The following is a 17,782-nucleotide window of genomic DNA, read 5'->3' as shown; positions in this document are numbered from 1 at the left end:
TCGTAATAAAATTATTTATTTAATCAGTAATTATATTTTATCACGAGAGAGCATAAAAAACAATCTTCCAAACAAAACATACAGTAGTATGGTCATTCTTTGAAGGAGAAATAAATATGAGAAATATGGAATGAAACCTAAATTAATCAAATGCCTGGGAGAAACAAGCTATGCAAATCATAATTTTGCAACATTTCAAACCTCATAAATAGAAATGCTTTTCTCCCTACTTTCTTATCAGGGGTTTCCCCTCAGAAGTAGCACTGAAGACTAAGAATTGAATAGGATACCAGAAGTATTAGTACACACTTCAGATTGCTATTTGACCTTTGATGTACAGTGGACTGCATACAGACAACCACAACCTGTATTGTGATTGTAAATCCAAAGTTTGTGAGATTAAAAATCCCAAACTCCAAAGCCAGGATTTAGCTATAGTTAGAGTGCAAGTCTGCTGCTGGTGAATTCCTACATTAAGCTCATCTGAGATAATTTTTTCCAGTTTTCTGCATTCTGTGGTCCCATTGAATGAGTGGATGACTTGGTTCAACAAAAGTGCTGTAGGTTTGAAGGGGCCAGCAACAGCAACAGCCATGGTTTAAGTCCATGGCAGAAAGGCACAGAGTGAAAAAACTTCTGTTGCCGAGGACACAAAAAGCCTGGTCAGTCAACAGAAAAACAATTAGCTGTTCTCTATTGTCTCGGCTCCCCAGAATTCTAGGAATCCATTCATTCAAAATGAGAATGTTTGTCAAAACATCAATGTTGGTGGGCTCTTAACTTTAACAGTTCATTCCACATTTACCACTACAAACATAAACCAGCTGAAGAGAAATGGCAAAACTGCCTCTACTTCACATGAAGGGAAAGGAGAGGGGAATCAACTAACACGCAGATGCACTGAATGTTTAGGAAACAACTCATAACCATGATGGCAGAGAAGACTGAATTCGATGATGGATGTAGCAGTGTGCAGAAGCAGGTTTCGGTAATCATTCCAAGTGCTCAAAACCACCGTCATGTTACATTTTACACTCAAGAGAAATTTTTGCCTTCGATATTCGTACAAAATATCCACCCTGTCAAACTGTACAGTCGATCACAGCATAAGACTCATTTGCGAAAGATACTAAAACATCACTTGCAAAGAAATGTTTACAGACAATACATTGGAGGTTATCATCATCATCATCATACAGCATTATGTTTGTAGCAATAATCCTTAGCAAAACATGTAACAGTTTCTTTGGTTACTGTACCTTAAATTGAACTTGCTTCAAACAATACTCTTTAAAAGGCTGTATACAATCCGTTTCACATTTACAGTTTGCATGAACAAACTTATAAGCTATTATAGGCCTATATAATTGTCATTCAGAGGTTAGCTTTTTATGATTATGCTGTTAAGAGTGACAAAACTGATGTTAGTGGAAGACAGAAAAAGCACCATACACTTTGTGTGGTGGGAACGAATACACCTGCATGAGCTCACCAAGGAATTCAATTAAGGCCCCCCCCTCCCTACACAATATGATATGACTTGCACAGGACTACACTTATAGGAGAAACACATGATTTTTATGTGATAACAACTATGTGTTCAATAGAGGAACACACTGCTGGGCTAGCACGTTGCAAATGAGAAGAGGCGCCGCCCAAATCAGCTCAAAGGAAGAGAGGTGGAGAAGCACATGTGTGCGTACCCTGATTTCACATGTACTCATTCCATCGATCCAGCATTTTTAGTCATTTCACATTTCTCCAAGCTACACCGGCTACACCCAACCGTGACGAGCACTCCAGTTTCCGCATGGTCACAGTTGTCGCTTGCAACTTGGCAAGATTGTATTATTAGCTTAGCTTGTGTAGATAACGGTGACTGTTCCCCACTCCTTGTCTATATCAACTGATGTTATACAGTAATGTTTACACAGAGTCATCCGTGGAGATTCTGTTTGTGTTACACTGTAAACATGATTACTGGAGATGTGCTAGACACTCCTCCCAAGCAAAACATTTTAAAATGTCTTTAGAAAGAAAGAAAATAATAATAATAATAATAATAATAAATCACAAGAAAAATACTATATTGTTATATACTGTATAATAAATAATCGACCTTTGTTTATACCTTTATAGAAAAGTCTGCAGAAAAGGAGGTCAGCAAAATCAAAATGCAGACACCTCTTTTCTAAAACAAAACATAGTCAAAATCAAACAAACAAACATAAACAAACAAGCTCTAAAGTTGAGCAGGCTGACTTGATCTCCGGCACCAAGCAGATCTTGTACTGGAGGCCTCTCTCAGATGGTGATGTGGAAAGAGTCATGCAGCCACTTGTCCTTGGCTCCATTTTGGGGAGAGGTATCGCTCCCTTCTGGCTGCTCAGTAGGGGTTATGCTTGAATCCTGGAAGTATTCGTCGTCCTCGTCAAAGTAGCCATTCTCATAGGGTCCGTCGGCACTGGAACCGGCCGTAAGGTCCTGACAACTGCCCTTGTACTCCTGAATGGACTCATGGAGTGACCAGAGCTGACACAGCAGGGACATATCCTGCTGCCGCAACCCCACCTGGAAAAACAGCCTGTGTGAGCAAACTTGTGCCGAATTCCCTCAAGGGAGCTTGAAGCTGCACCTCGAGGGCAAGATGACTAAAACAGCAGAGAAAGCTGAACTTGAGATCAAAGACTTCAAACACTAAACACAAGGAGATCCTGGTGCAGTTTTGCATGGCATGCATACAAGTTCTGTTTATGAATATGCTATGATCTACTACTCCTGAGCCAGGCTCTATAATCTAGTCTAGTCTATAAACTGTTTACAAACATATGGTAGAAAGATAATCAAGCTTTCACCATCTAGCCTACAACTGAACAGGTTTAGTCGACCAAACATGGAACCAAATAATCTGATCTAGTCTGATCTGATTTAGATCAGTGCTGTCCCCCAGCCAATGTTAAAGACAATTCTCTCATCATTACTAATGTAGTTGGCTAATAAAAAAAATCGTGGGTGATTACATGTTTATCTCGTGATAGTCGAACAGCTGTTGCTTTTCATTTCACCGTTCCAGTACAAACAAAAACGAATTTAGGTTATAGCCTTCTCGCTGTAGCCTACTGATGAATAGGCTACCGCAATATCATACATTGAACTTACCATTTCTTTTCGTAGAAGAGCCAGGGCTGCATCAAGGTTGGCAGGTTTATTTGCCAGTAAATTGTCTGCGTTACTACGGCCACGGCTTAGGTCGTCTTGGATCATAGTCTTCTTTGCGTACATCCTCTCCATCTCTCTCCAAGAGCCGCCGCTTGAATTCAGCAAGCCGCTTAAGCTCTTCGGCAGTGGGGGTAGTCCCTCGATGCAGGCCAGCGTTCCGCCTGCTGTGTTGTTCGATGATTTACCATTCATCTTACACTTTAGATACACCGACTACAATCGTACTTTATGGCGGTGTGAAGAAATAACTTTAACTCTGCGATGAATCACTGCATTTAGCCACGACCTACGCGACGCCCTGACGAAAATACCGAGCAACAGCAGGGCGCTTCCCAACACGCTCCACAACAACTCTTCCTGCCCTCCTAGCGTCTACCCGCACTTCCTGTCTCTTTAATTCTGTTCAAGCCTGACTGGGCGTCACCCTGGGTGACGGAACAGGAGAGAGTGGTTGAATATTCATGAACAGCTTATCGCCTAGCTGTGTTCAAAATGTGGTGTAACGGAGAGAAATGCACCAAACAACACAAACGCGAGTGCGCATGGAGATGTAGGCCTGTCATGAATGGCGGTCCATTAGCCTAACTGTATGTACAAAAAAAAAAAGCTAATAAAAAAAGTCTCTCAAGAATAACCTATGTGAATGGCTCACATAGTATTTTGAAAGTCGCTCTGCTGATTTAGGCCTATGCTGCTATGTTTGAGTAGTCCATTTTGGTAGGATAGAGAGAGGGTGATAATGTGCATTGTAGGCCCAAATGTCATTCTTAGATTTAATTTATGTAATAGACAATCCATTTCACATGTGTGCACTGTGTACATAGGCCCACCCTCACACTTCTTGTGACACAAATGTGAACTAGTCTCCAGTGTCAAAAGACAGATGGTGAGCTGTCCAGCCCCCTCGACCTCTCCCTGTCCAACAACAAACCCCTTCCAAACAAAGAGACAATGCTCTCTGGAGTGTCATGCGTGGACCATAGAAAGGGACATGACAACATGAAGTAGTGTCGCTACAACTGTTGAATTAAAAGCAGGGTAGCCTATTCCCAATCCCAAATGACCTCAGCAGCCCACACCATAAAATAAATATGGGACGAAATGCAGAAAGGAATATGTAGTCTTCACTTTGCTAGCAATGACTACCCTACATGTGTGACCATGCAGACAGGCATGTTAAAACAGAGTTGTTTAGGAGGAGACATGTGCTCCCACTCCCATTCGCCCAAACTAGTGCATCGCTTGAAAGTTGCATGACATTGTAACAATGAATTCCAACACAGGTGCAGGTCTGCATGGGCAGATGGTGGTCAGAGATCCAATCTGCAGTGATTTTCTGTCAAACATCAGGCCTGTGCGTGTGATTCTGAATAGCTTTCTTAGCCGTCTCAAAAAGGACACCAAGGTCTATTCAAAGCCATTAGAGCATGCAGAAGCATTAAAGGGACGCATTCAGGGTGGATGTTAATGCTTCCAGTCAATTTAACAAACATCTTAAGAAAGAAATGATACAGGGCAGATATTGAGAAGGTGGAACAGATGTTCAGAAAGACATACAACACAAATGTGCATACAAACATTAGTAAAACATTTATTTATACTGTTTATGAAACAACACAAACAGAACAGAAACACATAACATATCAAACTGTAAGAACTTTAAGTTGCTGCTTACTGATTCAATTAAAAATAATAAGAAAACATTATTTATTGCAGATATACTTATCCTTAAAAAAAAAAAATTCTCATGAGGTAGAACATCATTCCCCAAAGTGCCTCTTAAACAACAGTTATCATTATATCAAAACCAGTAACAATCAATGTGTTAAAGGGAAACTCTTCACACTATGCACCTTTGCCAAATGCAGCAATAACATTGTCCATTATCAAAACATCCCTCATCCTAATCTGAAGCGGTCATTCCACACTGATTTAGTGCTGTTACATGTGGCACCACACAGTGGCACAACTGATGATGGCAGCGTTGAAATACCCTACAAACTGACCTTTCCACGTGCTAGATGACTCCTCAAAGCCAGCTGAAACGAACAGCATGCAAGAGTGAAATATAATACTACCTAGTCAGCAAAAAAATGGCAGGCTCTTCCTAGGCTAAACCTGAGACTGCAGTGCCTGAAAAAAGAGCAGCAGTCTAGCCCACTGCGGAAGAGAAAACCAATACATCCCCAATGATACGTGGAATAATTTGAGTGCAAATCAGTTTCTAAAATGAACCTGCAGATTCACTGCTCAAAGTCAAAGATACCCTGTAAAGTGCAGGACAAGCACACAATCCTGAGATCTGCAGGGTTGTGCTAAACATGACTGAGATCTGCAGGGTTGTTCTAAACATGACTGATGGCAGTATAGCTCGAACATTAACTGACCAATTATGTAAACAACTGCCTCCACATGAAAGCATGTGTCCACTACTGTGAAGCTTTGTGAAATATGGCTGATCCAACATGATCATTTGGCTGGCTGGAACAAGGCTTTTAATTGGTCTCCTTTTTTGCTCTCTTTTGTTATGATAAGGCATTATATATATATATAAATGGCTGTGGTACAGCTCAACTACCATATTGTTCAGATTCACACTTTTCCCCGTTGCCACTCTGGTTTCTAATACAGAGCTCTCCTTTGGGGATTTTATAAAGAAGGCAGCAAAATGGAACCCTTGAGAATAACTCTTTTGCCTAACGAGTATGCATCAAGTTTCATGTGTCAACCTTAGAGACAAGAGTCTAGATGGTTATTGATTTCTACTTCAGGCACTTTGGCCTGGCACACAGGGCAGTTCACCATGATCCGGTCCATGCTAATGGGGGCAGTCTGTGGTGCTGCAGTTCGCCCTGCAGAGGGAGCTGGTGAGGCAACTTGGCCCTCCGCTTTAATGTTCTGAGATGACGACGGCTTAAAGTATTTGGATATTTGTGAAGAGGTACCATCATCCAGTGGTCTTTTCCTGGACCCTGGAGTTGTGTTACCTGACTTCTGGGGGCTTCTGGGCAGCCTTGGATTAAATGGATCCACAGAGCCCAGTTTTGACCCTCCTGCATTGCTCGTCTGTGGTCGGTCAAAAGGCCTTGATGCAAAGGGACTTTCATGTAAGACTGGCTGTGTTGCAGCCCCTGAGGTGGAACTGCTGCTGGCTAAACCATGAGTGTTAGCATTATCACTGAATGGTGTCCTGCTTTTGGAAGAGGTTTCTGAAGCACTAACATTGCTCTTTTTAGGTGAAGTCACGTCACCAAAGATGTCCTGAAATGCAAGTTTGGTCTTAAAATGATCTGACAGCTTCTTGGTTGACTGTCCATTTGATTTGTTGATAGGAACAGGTGAGCCATTGATGTTGACAAAGGCTTTAGGATTGGCTATTGATTTCTTCACTGGATTGGTCACAGTGCTGGTGCTGGGCCTCTTGGAACCACTCTGACTTTGCCAATAGCCGATTTCTTTGATTTCAGGAGACTGACTTCGGGGAGACACCTGTGGTTTGGGAGGAATGTGAGCAGAGTTTGAGGGACTTTGCCAGGGAGGTTTCTGAATGGAGCTTGATGACTGTGAGCTTCCTCCAAGCACAAAGCCTTTCCCACTGAATGCAATGACGTTTCTAATATCCTGTGATCCGGATGCTGTAAAAAGAAAAATACTAGAACTGTAATGAACACAATTAAAGCAGCACTAAAGAAGATTTGCTCTCGAAGTTCCCCTACAGTTGAGAATATAATACAGAGGTAATCCTCCTACAGCAGTCTGTCGAAGGATATCTCTGAAGCATAGCAGCTCTTTTCCGTTTCGATTTCAGAGGGGGTTCTAGGTCAGTAATCGTCTTTAGAGGGCCGCTCAGACAATGGCAGAAGTACCGTTCGTCATGTTATGAGGTTATGTGCCATTAAAATGATTTTGGAAACCTTATGTTAAGGTAAAAAAAACTCTTAAGTGTGCCTTTAATGTAAGACATGCTGAAGACATGAAGACTGCCCTCTAGCGTTAGCATTATCTGATCACACATCAACACTGATGCCCTCAACGCAGTCATTGGTTGTGTTGAGCAGCGCTGCTAGCTGTACTCCTCTGTCTCTGAGAGGCGTTGGTACTAAGGAGCTGGGCTAGCATGCAGTAGTCTGAAAAGTTGTGGGTTCAATACCCAGCTTCCACCGTTGGGCCCTTGAGCAAGTAAGTGCATATAATTATAATATAATTGAGATATGCAAGTCGCTTTGAATCAAAGCGTCTGCTAAATGAATAAAATGAATGGGCTAGCATGCAGTAGCCTGAAAGTTGTCGGTTCAATTCCCGGCTTCCACCATTGTGCCCTTAAGCAAGGCACTTAACCCCAAGTTGCTCCGGGGACAATGTGATCCCTTGTAATACAGTATTTACATTACATTACATTTAGCAGACACTTCTTGACCAAAGTGACTTACATATGTCAGCTATATTACAAGGGATCACATTGTCCCCGGAGCAACTTGGGGTTAAGTGCCTTGCTCAAGGGCACAACGGTGGAAGCCGGGAATTGAACCGACAACTTTCATGCTACTAGCACGCTAGCCCAGCTCCTTAACCACTACACTACCACCGCTGACATATGTATAGCTGACATATGTAAGTCACTTTGGTCAAGAAGTGTCTGCTAAATGTAATGTAATGTAATGTAATGTAAAAAATGTAATGTAAAAGTAAAATTGATCATATAAAGCCCAGCCTATGCCGGCTAAGCAATTGTGGGTCTTTGATTAGGTTTTTGCTGGTTTGGATATCGGCCTTACTGGAACGGTCTCTAAACGGACCTGCAGAGTATATCCAAGTTCGCTAACAGGCTCGTCTGGGTTCACCTAGGCTAACCAACAGTCACTCTATATTGATCTATTGTCCACCAATAGTCATGGTGGGAAACCAAGGGAGCACACATTCTGATGAAAATGTGCATCTCCAATCTCAGTCACGTTACTGTAGACATGTAAATGCATTTAGATAGATAGATAGATAGATAGATACTTTATTGATCCCCAGGGAAAATTCAAGATTTTTTAAATGAATGAATGTAAATGTAAAATTACCTATAGCACTGCTCGCAGGCTTGCTCCCACTTGAGGGATTTTTCTGTGGCTTGTTGTCCTTATCCTTGTTATCATTTTTGCCCTTCTTCCCATAGCCCTCTGGTTCTTTGACCTTCGTGTAGATGCCCCCACATGTGCGTTGGTGGTCATTCCACCAGGGGTCCCTTGGGGAGGGGGCGCGGTTCATGGCTCTCTTCACAAAGCCAAAATAGGGCTTACGGTTCTGACACGGGCCACTGCAGCGCCACCAGTGCTGGCGATACACATCAACCTCTTCATGGAAGCTGTGGTAGACCTAGGATTAGACCAGTTCAGTCAGTAGGCTGATGAACGTGAAGAAAATAAAATGACTTCTTACTTACTAGTGGTAACACTAACTGAGGACAGGTCATTTGATGCGCTTATGAAATCAAAGCAAAATATAGCTCTAGTCTTTTGACTACTTTGTACTTTACCAATGATGGCTAAGAATCAAACAATGCATTGCTTACTGTTATTTTTGTCCCAGTGGCTTGGTTGATTCTATTCATGTGCTTGCAGAACTCTGGCCCATGACCGTCTCGGTCCCGGTTGTTTTGGGTCACAAAGAGCAGAGCATGGATCATCTCATGCAAAAGTGTCTAGAGGAGGGATATTCAACAAAATAGAATTCTTAGAGACAAGAGATACTTGGGTAAGGTAACTCAGAGACAAGAACTCAAGACCATTTCCACAGTTTTTAGGACAATGCTGTTGAGTGACGTAGCCTAAGCATACTATACTTGTCTGCTACAGCCTAGCATGCCTCAACTCACTTGAACCAGGTCTCGACGTGGCCTGAGTTTCAGAAGTGGTTCACTGAGACGGATGGAGCACAGGCCGCCCCTTCCTTCGTAGGAACACACACCAGCACATCTATTCCGGATAAATAATTGACAACCATTAAAAACCATACACACATATTATGATATGCACGCTCTGATATCAAGTCAAGAACATATGTACGTCTGGACAACATCACTTTGTTATGACCTCAAAATATGTGGACACGTTACACTTACAGTGTCATTCGAGGGCTCCATTTGACTTCTACTCCACTGAGCTTTCCCCAAAAAAACATATCATTAAATTCAAGGAACATCGATCGAACGTCAGGGCTTGGGTCAATCGTTTCCCACGACTCGTCCACAATGGACATCGGTCTCTCGGGCGACACATTCTTTGGACGCGAGTAAGGAATGACACCCTTGGAAGATTGACTTAATTGAAAATAATCATCAGTTGATGCTGACGCTTCACAATCGAATTGCTCTTGTAACTGAAGGGCAAGTAGAAAATCCCGGTCTTCCATTTTTAAGATGAAAATAGGCCTAGTCGGTGATGAGATGACTTTTCCAGTTACAAAAGAGCTAACCTTAACGTAAACTTGGCTAACATTAACCTAGCCAGCTAACACCCGTGTCATAGCCAGTATGTCAACGTTAGCACGCATGTGGCTGACTTTTTAGTCAGCACTGGGTTGCTACAGTCACAAGTTCAGGTGAACATGCCGCAAATAAAAGCTGCCCTGACAAGATATTTAGTGGTAAATCATCTTCGGGCTCTCTCTACCGAACCCACACAGCGATTTCAAAGCGGTCTCATCGCAAGGAGAACCATGGGATATGTTGTTTTGATCACGTCAAAATGTTGTCCAATCAGGAGCGTTCCTGGTATATGACTAATAATTTATTTTAATTTACCATAGAATTATAAGTCAACAAATGAATATATTTCTAAATATATTACATATAACTATTCGGGAAAATATCACAAAAAAATAACATCTAGTGGATTATTTTGGCTATTGAAATATCCGGTCTCGTGTTACAAACGGGATAATGCACTTCCTGTTGTCGGGACTTCCTTGTCAGCTGTAACGTCCATTGAACTAAGTAGTCATTTTGCTCTGGTTTTCTGTATAGCTGAGTTCGTTTTAGTCCCAGAAATGTCAGACACGCAAAACAGACTGCGTAAGCAGTTGGAATCGCCTAATTTTGATCCGCAAAATTATGTGAAGCAGCTTTCTCAGCAGTCCGATGGCGACAGAGACCTGCAGGAGCATCGCCAAAAAATCCAGAATCTGGCAGACGAGACAGCACAAAATTTGAAGAAAAATGTTTATAAAAACTATAGACAGTTTATCGAAACGGCTAAAGAAATTTCATATCTGGAAAGTGAGATGTATCAATTAAGCCACATTCTTACGGAGCAGAAGAGCATTATGGAGAGCATAACTCAGACACTCCTGTCAACAGACAAAGACGAAACTGCTAAGGAAATGCTGACAGCATTCCCCAAAGAAACAGAAGAGGTAAAACAGAGAACCCTTACAACACTACTCGAGAAAGTCGAGGGATGTAAAAATATAATGGAGACCCCTGGAAGGTATTTGGTGTATAATGGCGACTTGTTCGAGTATGATGTGGATAATATGTCTCAGATCCAGAGAGTGCACGCCTTCCTCATGAACGACTGTTTGCTTATTGCTACATGGTTACCCAACCGGCGCGGTGCAGTGAAATATAAATACAACGCACTCTATGATCTGGAGAGCTTTGCCGTAGTAAATGTCAAAGATAACCCTCCTATGAAAGACATGTTCAAAATCTTGATGTTCCCAGACAGTCGCATTTTTCAAGCAGAAAACAGTAAAATAAAGAAAGAATGGCTGGAAATTCTTGAGGAAACTAAGAAGAAAAAGGTGGTCAAAGAAAGGCACAAGAAAGAAGAGGAGGTGCCTAACTCCCCTGTGAGGCCAGAGGTGTCCACCAATCCTTTTGATGTAGATGAACCTCTGGAATCTGAAGAAGCAGTGGACCTGAGCCCAGAGTGGATACAGGAGCTTCCAGAGGATCTTGACGTCTGCATAGCTCAGCGGGACTTTGAAGGAGCTGTGGATCTTCTGGACAAGCTCAATGAGTACTTGAAGGACCAGGCCGTTACTCCACGCGTTAAGGAGTTGAGGGGGAAGGTAGACGAACGAGTGCGCCAGCTCACCGACGTGCTTGTGTTTGAGCTTTCGCCTGACCGCTCACTGAGAGGAGGACCGAAAGCAACACGGAGGGCAGTGTCTCAGCTCATCCGGTTGGGTCAGTCAACAAAAGCCTGTGAGCTGTTCCTCAAGAACCGGGCTGCAGCTGTGCAAACAGCCATCAGACAGCTCCGCATCGAAGGGGCCACACTGCTCTATATACACAAGCTCTGCAACATCTTCTTCACCAGTCTGTTGGAGACCGCAAAGGAGTTTGAGATGGACTTCAAGGGCAATACCGGGTGCTACTCCGCATTTGTAGTCTGGTCACGCTCCGCCATGAAGATGTTTGTGGATGCTTTCAGTGGGCAGGTGTTTGACAGCAAGGAAAGCCTCTCCACTGCATCCGAATGTGTAAAAGTAGCCAAAGAACACTGCACACAGCTCAGTGACATCGGCCTGGACCTCACCTTCATACTCCAGTCCTTGCTTGTGAAGGACATCAAAGCAGCCCTTATTAGCTACAAGGACATCATCATTGAGGCCACCAAGCACCGCAACTCGGAAGAGATGTGGCGAAGGATGAACCTCATGACCCCTGAGGCACTCACCAAGCTGAAGGAGGAGATGCGGAGCTGTGGCATCGGCAACTTTGAGCAGTTCACTGGAGACGACTGCTGGGTGAACCTCAGCTACACGGTCGTGGCCTTCACCAAGCAGATGATGGGCTTCCTGGAGGAGGGCCTGAAGCTTTACTTCCCGGAGCTGCACATGGTCTTCCTGGAGAGCCTGAGGGAGGTCATCCTGGAGGCCACTCAGCACGTCGACTACAGCCTGCGCTGCGAGCAGGAGTCGGAGAAGAAGGCTTTCATCATGCAGAATGCCCTCTTCCTCCACGAGATGGTCCTGCCCGTGGTGGAGAAGAGGTTTGAAGTAGGGGTGGGGAAGCCGGCCAAGCAGCTCCAGGACCTGAAGAAGAACCTGCGGCCCATGCGTGTCAACCCAGAGAGCACCATGTCTGTAGTGTAGTGTAGTGTAGTGTAGTGTAGTGTAGTGCAGGGGTTGACTAATGAACTGATTTTAATGTCCTTCTCACTATTGCTGTATATCTTCTTTCCTTTCAAAGCACCTTTATCCTGCTCACAAATGTATTCTTTACCCAGCAGTGAAACATTTACTGAACAAATATTTAAGACTTGGAATGTTATTCATATGCCATATTAATTTTAGTTATTAATTTCAATTATGTAGTGTTCCGTATGAACACTGCTTGTGTGTCTTAATGTCATGCCATGCTTCAAAGTGATTAAAACACTATTTGTAAAATATAGTACACAATATTCTGTATTATTTTTGCCAGTGTGAGTTTAAGAAATAGCTCATTTGTAAAACACTGAACATAATGTCTAAATCTGCCAGTTTATCATGTAAGACCCTAAGCATATTAAAACAAAATCTTAATGCTTTCTAATGGGTGTGTTTTTAATCATCTTTAGTCATCTAAAGCTCAGTCAGATGAAGGAGGATGTCTAAACGGGATAAAGCATGCTTTTCAGAGTAAACCCCTCTTTCCAAGGAACAACTTTCATGGCTAAAATATCAAGAGGAGAGAGATTTGAAAATCATAACGTTTGGTTATAATCTTCTTAAAGAAATGTTGATGTTGTCAAAACAGCACACGTTTTAAAATCATAATCTCTATCAAACAAAGCAGGCTTTTTGCATGAAGACTGCTGAAGTGCGTGTGAGAGTGGGCTAACTCAATCATAAATATATGTTGTGAAAGTCTATATTGGTCATTTTTAGATTCCTTGTGTCATGTTTGACAAATTGAATCACTTGGATTATTTCAGAGCAAAAATGAGCCTTAATAATACAAAGGCTCAGTTTAGTTGTTTTGATTATTCCTTTTCTTCCATGTGTCCCTTTCCTATTTCATCACCTTGATGCTTTTTTGGGTTCTAGAGATTCATATCTTTCATCAAATATTCACAAAGACTGTGTTTGTGTTATTATGATCGCCACGCAGTGAAGCGGCGGTCTTATAGGTTTAGTCAAGAGATTTTTTTCTTCCAGATTTTTTTTTCTTCAGTAATTTTGTGTCAACGATTTACGGGAAACTGAAAGACCAGGCATGAAACTTGGTGGACAAGTCGCCCCACAAGGATGACATGGAACCAGTCACCACCCCCACCAGACTGGACTCCCAAAAGGAGGGTAGGGCAGACACAGTTTTCTGTGAATATCTCGAGAACCGTAGGGCCTAGGATAACCAATTTGATTTTGTATGTTGGCCTCCAGGGGCCATGTCAACACATCCCATGTCCACTCATTTGATGTATAGCACCACCTAGTTAAAAATGAAAAAGAAAAAACGAGGCATTGTAATTGCAGGTATCTTTGACTGACAGGTTCAAAAGTGCACAGAATTTAAGCAAAGTAGGATCATTATGACACCCTCTGAATGCCTGCCAAGTTTGGTGGAATTACGTTCATGGGGGACCATACAATAATTGAATATTATGTGTACATATGTATGCACACACACACACACACTCTTGAACAGTTGCAAACACACATATAAAGATATGTACACACATGCAGGCACACACACACACACACACACATAAAAAACACACACACCCCATTACCCCCACACATAAACTCACAAGTGCACACACACACCCACACATGCACAGGCACATAAAACACACAAATACATTAATTAAATATTATATTTTCCCCACATTTTTTCTCAGGGTTTTGTATTTGTATTTTTTTTTTTTTTATGTTCTATCATGAATGCCATTTCTTTTTTCTAGGCGTTAAATATATTCCACCAGCAATCGAAAGTGACTGAACCAAGACAACCCGTTATGTGTCCGCTTATTGGAGTCCCAAGACACGGTAGACTACACACAAAAGACATTAGCCTAATAATACGTCTTTATAAAAATGGAATTACCTTCAAAATGACTTTAAGGCTACAAAACATGGTCGATGTAAACAGATAAACAAATAGAATATAAGATAAACAGATAAATAGGCCTATCAGAGGATAAGGCCAAAAAATATATAGGCCAATAAGCGTTGTTTGTGTTTGTGAATCCAGGGCCTTATAGATAGAGGCTCTGGGTGAATCCTAATCATCTGAATTCCATACATTTAAACCAAAGATGATCGGTTCTCTCTTCAGGTCGACTTTGATTACATTTGATTACAGGCCTTACGGGATTTGTAGTTTCCATGAGAAAGTAAATCATAAAGGATTATCACACCCTGGGGGCTGCCTCCCACATGGACTACAACACCAACAACCCCCTTCCCATTGCGCTTGCGCGGAGAGGGGGGGGAGCTGTCCATATCAAATAGTGCTAGTCTGTTTTCATTGATAGCTGTTCTGTCGCTGTGTGTGAACTCTCTGTGGCTACGATGGATGAAGAATTAAAATGCCCCGTTTGTGGCTCTCTTTTCAGGGATCCAATTATTTTACCCTGCTCACATAATGTTTGTTCGGCTTGCGCCCGAAATATCATCGTACAAACCCCAGAAGGCGAGACACCTCCGCAAAGCCGGGCATCGGGGAACTCGGACTATGATTATTTGGATATGGATAAGATGAGCATGTATAGCGAAACGGATAGTGGCTACGGATCTTACACGCCGTGCCTCAAATCGCCAAACGGTGTGCGGGTGTTTCCACCAACGCTTGTGCACCGTCACTGTTCTATCACCTGTCCGCTTTGCCACCGTAGCGTCTCTCTGGACGAGCGGGGCTTGAGAGGCTTCCCACGGAACCGGCTGCTGGAGGCGATCGTGGCTCGCTACCAACAGAACCGCGCTGCCGCTGTCAAATGCCAGTTGTGCGACCGCAACCCTGTAGATGCCACAGTAATGTGCGAGCAGTGCGATGTTCTCTACTGCACACCGTGCCAACAGAGGTGCCATCCTTCCCGTGGACCCCTGGCCAAGCATCGCTTAGTGCCACCGACTCAGCCGCCACCCGCTGCCCTGCAGCAGCCCAACGCCACGGCGCGCAAAACTGCAACATGTGCGGAGCACGACGCAGAAAACTACAGTATGTATTGCACCAACTGCAAGCTTCCAGTTTGTCACCACTGTTTGGAGGATGGCAAGCATGGCAAGCACGACGTGAAACCTCTGCCCACCATGTGGAAACACCACAAGGTAAGATATGGGACGAGGGAGCAAACTCACATTGCAAGCACAACTATGCAACATGACAGTTTGAACTTGGAAATGTTTTGACGGGTCACATTTAATTGCTACTAACGGGTCTACTAACTGTTCAGTCAGTTCCAATATGACCATCCTTTATCAAATTAGATTAATCTATTTTCCTAGTTTGCATAGGTCAGTTCTCTCTGTCTTTAACCTTCCTTATTATGGATCCATCTCTCTCTCTCACACACACACACGACGCACGCACGCACGCACGCACATACACACGCACACACACACACACACACACACACACACACACACACAAACACACACACACACACACACACACACACTGCCCCAAAGCAACTCTGAGATATTCTCGCACCAACAACACATGCACACTCTAGCCTTAGATTCAACTTGCCAGAAGCTGTGGGTCTGCAATGCTAATTTCTGAGTAGGTCACCAGTTTATGTATTCTCTCCCTCCTGATGCTTGCCCACAGATGAAAAGTATTCTAGATGCCATGACTCACAGTAATGCCTACCTCCTGCTGTGCCTTGGTCAGCTAGAAATAATAGATTTGGACTGAAGCGTTAAAGTGCAAAATCTTGACACATGTTATCTTACAGAGAGCCGTCAATTTCATCAGTGAAATTAAAAACCACTTTCCCTTTTAGCGCTGCCTGAGTCACAAATGCTCTTATGAAAAAGACACACGGCATGATTGGTTTGTCCTTAAAATATTCCAGAGTCCTCAAGCGCTGTGGTGTATTTATTGAACACTTGCTGGCCCCTTTTTCAGCTAGACGCTGACTGTAAATGAGAAACTAGGCTATGAGTTCATTTTTGCCCACACTGTCCCACAAATGGACCATGAAAATTAGAGACTTGTGAACGAGAGTAAATATGTAATGAGCCCCATAAATAAAAGATGCAGAACGCTGGCCGCTTATCTCCCTGCTGCATTCGGCACGTGATTTATGATGTTCATCATCACCACCATCCATTTGGTCAAGAGTGGTGAAGAAAGGACATCGTTCACAAGTGTGAGAGGAGGATTGAAGACCACTGCACATTAGGAACGCTGGTTGGAGGGGAGAGGAAAGGAGGGACAAATGGAAGCAACAACATGCCTGGATACGGTGTGTGTGTGTGTTTGGGGTGGGGGGGGAGGGGGTTGAGAGGGGGACTGGAGTCTGTCCTCCCCATTATTCTGGGCAGATTGTCTCTGAGTGGCACTGAAGCGGTGCTTGACATTTCCACACTGCGCTGTGATCTCAGCAATGGCTCAGTGGAAAGTAGATCAAGGGGAGGGTTTTTTGGAGACTTTTAGTGGAGATAGTGCCAGTGTCAGTGTCTTCCTCTCTGTCACTTACTTCCTTTTTGTGGATCTCTCTCTCTCTCTCTCTCTCTTTCTCTCTCTCTCTCTGTTGCTCAGGGTCTGTCTGTGGGTTTGGTGTGAGTGACATTTCCCCATTTCTAGGTCATATACACCCTGCTGTTTTGCAGATGTCTTTTAAACTGCTATGTAGTTTTCCTAATCCTATTTGGGTGTAATGCATTTGGAAGTCAGTCATCTGTGAGCTCATGAGCGTGGATTTAACACAGAAAAAGCGTATGGAGTGAAATGTAACAGGCCCTATGATGTTGGCGAGCCCGAGCCTGTGATATTTTGGGAGATTGCCTGCGTGTGTGTTGCGTTCCGCTGGCTCTCGGCTGTAGATTAGTCTGGTCGTGACACGACGCCGTGTGGAGCGGAGAGGAGAGACAGTGACGAGGCATTTTATTGGGGCTTGTTTGTGTGCTCGCAGATAATGCGGTTCCTTCCCTGTCAGGCTCCGGGAGGGACATCACTGCAGACGGGCACATAGCTAAAAGGCAAGAGCTGTCCTACTGAGTGGAGGGGAATGGGGAGCAAAGCTCGGACAGCAGGCAGCAGAGCTGAATCAGCATCAAGCTCAACTCCCCACTGCCCTGTGTCTGATCCACTGACCCTGTCCACTCTATGAGGGGTTTAGTGGCCTTTTTATGGGGCATGTCGATATGGATGGTTGTAGAAAACCGACTATCGGCTAACACTGGTTCAGTGTAACCATGCGGGCACTCTGGCATAGAGAGTGTCAGATTATGACTGTTGTAGTACAAAACCTCAGCAGTCGTGGAATTATTTTTTTTGTTTCAGGGATTGGGAATAGCCATTCCGTTCAGTAAATGGGCATTCCATCTGCAAGGAATACATTGCATTCCTGATGTTTGTTTGTGTTTGTTTTTGCTAGTGAGGCTTGATTACAAGCTATCTGAAAGGAGGGCAAGCCAC

The 17,782-nt window shown here is 43.5% G+C and overlaps 4 protein-coding genes across 5 annotated transcripts in view; 2 read left to right on the top strand and 2 right to left on the bottom strand.

The window, feature by feature from the left end:
• Nucleotides 1–3,600, bottom strand: fam89a (family with sequence similarity 89 member A). The gene is made up of 2 exons (XM_048251399.1): nt 3,160–3,600; nt 1–2,571 (listed from the first exon to the last, which is right to left on the bottom strand). Exons 1-2 carry the CDS (start codon nt 3,409–3,411, stop codon nt 2,305–2,307), a joined length of 519 nt encoding a protein of 172 aa, XP_048107356.1. The 5' UTR covers nt 3,412–3,600; the 3' UTR covers nt 1–2,304.
• A 1,190-nt stretch (nt 3,601–4,790) lies between these two features.
• Nucleotides 4,791–9,908, bottom strand: sprtn (SprT-like N-terminal domain). Its single transcript, XM_048249519.1, has 5 exons — nt 9,326–9,908; nt 9,080–9,179; nt 8,777–8,905; nt 8,286–8,580; nt 4,791–6,854 (listed from the first exon to the last, which is right to left on the bottom strand). Exons 1-5 carry the CDS (start codon nt 9,613–9,615, stop codon nt 5,950–5,952), a joined length of 1,719 nt encoding a protein of 572 aa, XP_048105476.1. The 5' UTR covers nt 9,616–9,908; the 3' UTR covers nt 4,791–5,949.
• A 241-nt stretch (nt 9,909–10,149) lies between these two features.
• Nucleotides 10,150–12,748, top strand: exoc8 (exocyst complex component 8). Its single transcript, XM_048251407.1, has one exon. It carries the CDS (start codon nt 10,252–10,254, stop codon nt 12,304–12,306), a length of 2,055 nt encoding a protein of 684 aa, XP_048107364.1. The 5' UTR covers nt 10,150–10,251; the 3' UTR covers nt 12,307–12,748.
• A 1,907-nt stretch (nt 12,749–14,655) lies between these two features.
• LOC125298938 (E3 ubiquitin-protein ligase TRIM9) overlaps nt 14,656–17,782 on the top strand; it is a 24,518-nt gene continuing 21,391 nt past the window's right edge. For both annotated transcript variants that reach the window (XM_048249898.1, XM_048249897.1), the window contains exon 1: nt 14,656–15,465. In XM_048249898.1, the coding sequence (XP_048105855.1) occupies nt 14,710–15,465 (756 nt within the window). In that variant the 5' untranslated portion in view covers nt 14,656–14,709. The remainder of the gene's footprint in view (nt 15,466–17,782) is intronic.

The sequence above is a fragment of the Alosa alosa genome, chromosome 8 (genome assembly GCF_017589495.1).
Source record: "Alosa alosa isolate M-15738 ecotype Scorff River chromosome 8, AALO_Geno_1.1, whole genome shotgun sequence".
NCBI classification, from domain to species: Eukaryota; Metazoa; Chordata; class Actinopteri; order Clupeiformes; family Clupeidae; genus Alosa; species Alosa alosa.
The sequence above is the reverse complement of the archived record's forward strand: the minus strand, read 5'-3'. Positions and strand labels throughout refer to the sequence as shown.

Coding starts and splice junctions, on each gene's coding strand:
- exoc8 (XM_048251407.1), top strand. CDS start 10,252: ATGTCAGACACGCAAAACAGACTGCGTAAGCAGTTGGAATCGCCTAAT.
- sprtn (XM_048249519.1), bottom strand. CDS start 9,615: ATGGAAGACCGGGATTTTCTACTTGCCCTTCAGTTACAAGAGCAATTC. Junction 8,581..8,776: donor CCACTGGGACAAAAATAACA/GTAAGCAATGCA, acceptor GTCTAATCCTAG/GTCTACCACAGCTTCCATGA. Junction 6,855..8,285: donor GCCTGCGAGCAGTGCTATAG/GTAATTTTACAT, acceptor TTCTTTTTACAG/CATCCGGATCACAGGATATT.
- fam89a (XM_048251399.1), bottom strand. CDS start 3,411: ATGAATGGTAAATCATCGAACAACACAGCAGGCGGAACGCTGGCCTGC. Junction 2,572..3,159: donor CTCTTCTACGAAAAGAAATG/GTAAGTTCAATG, acceptor CTGTTTTTCCAG/GTGGGGTTGCGGCAGCAGGA.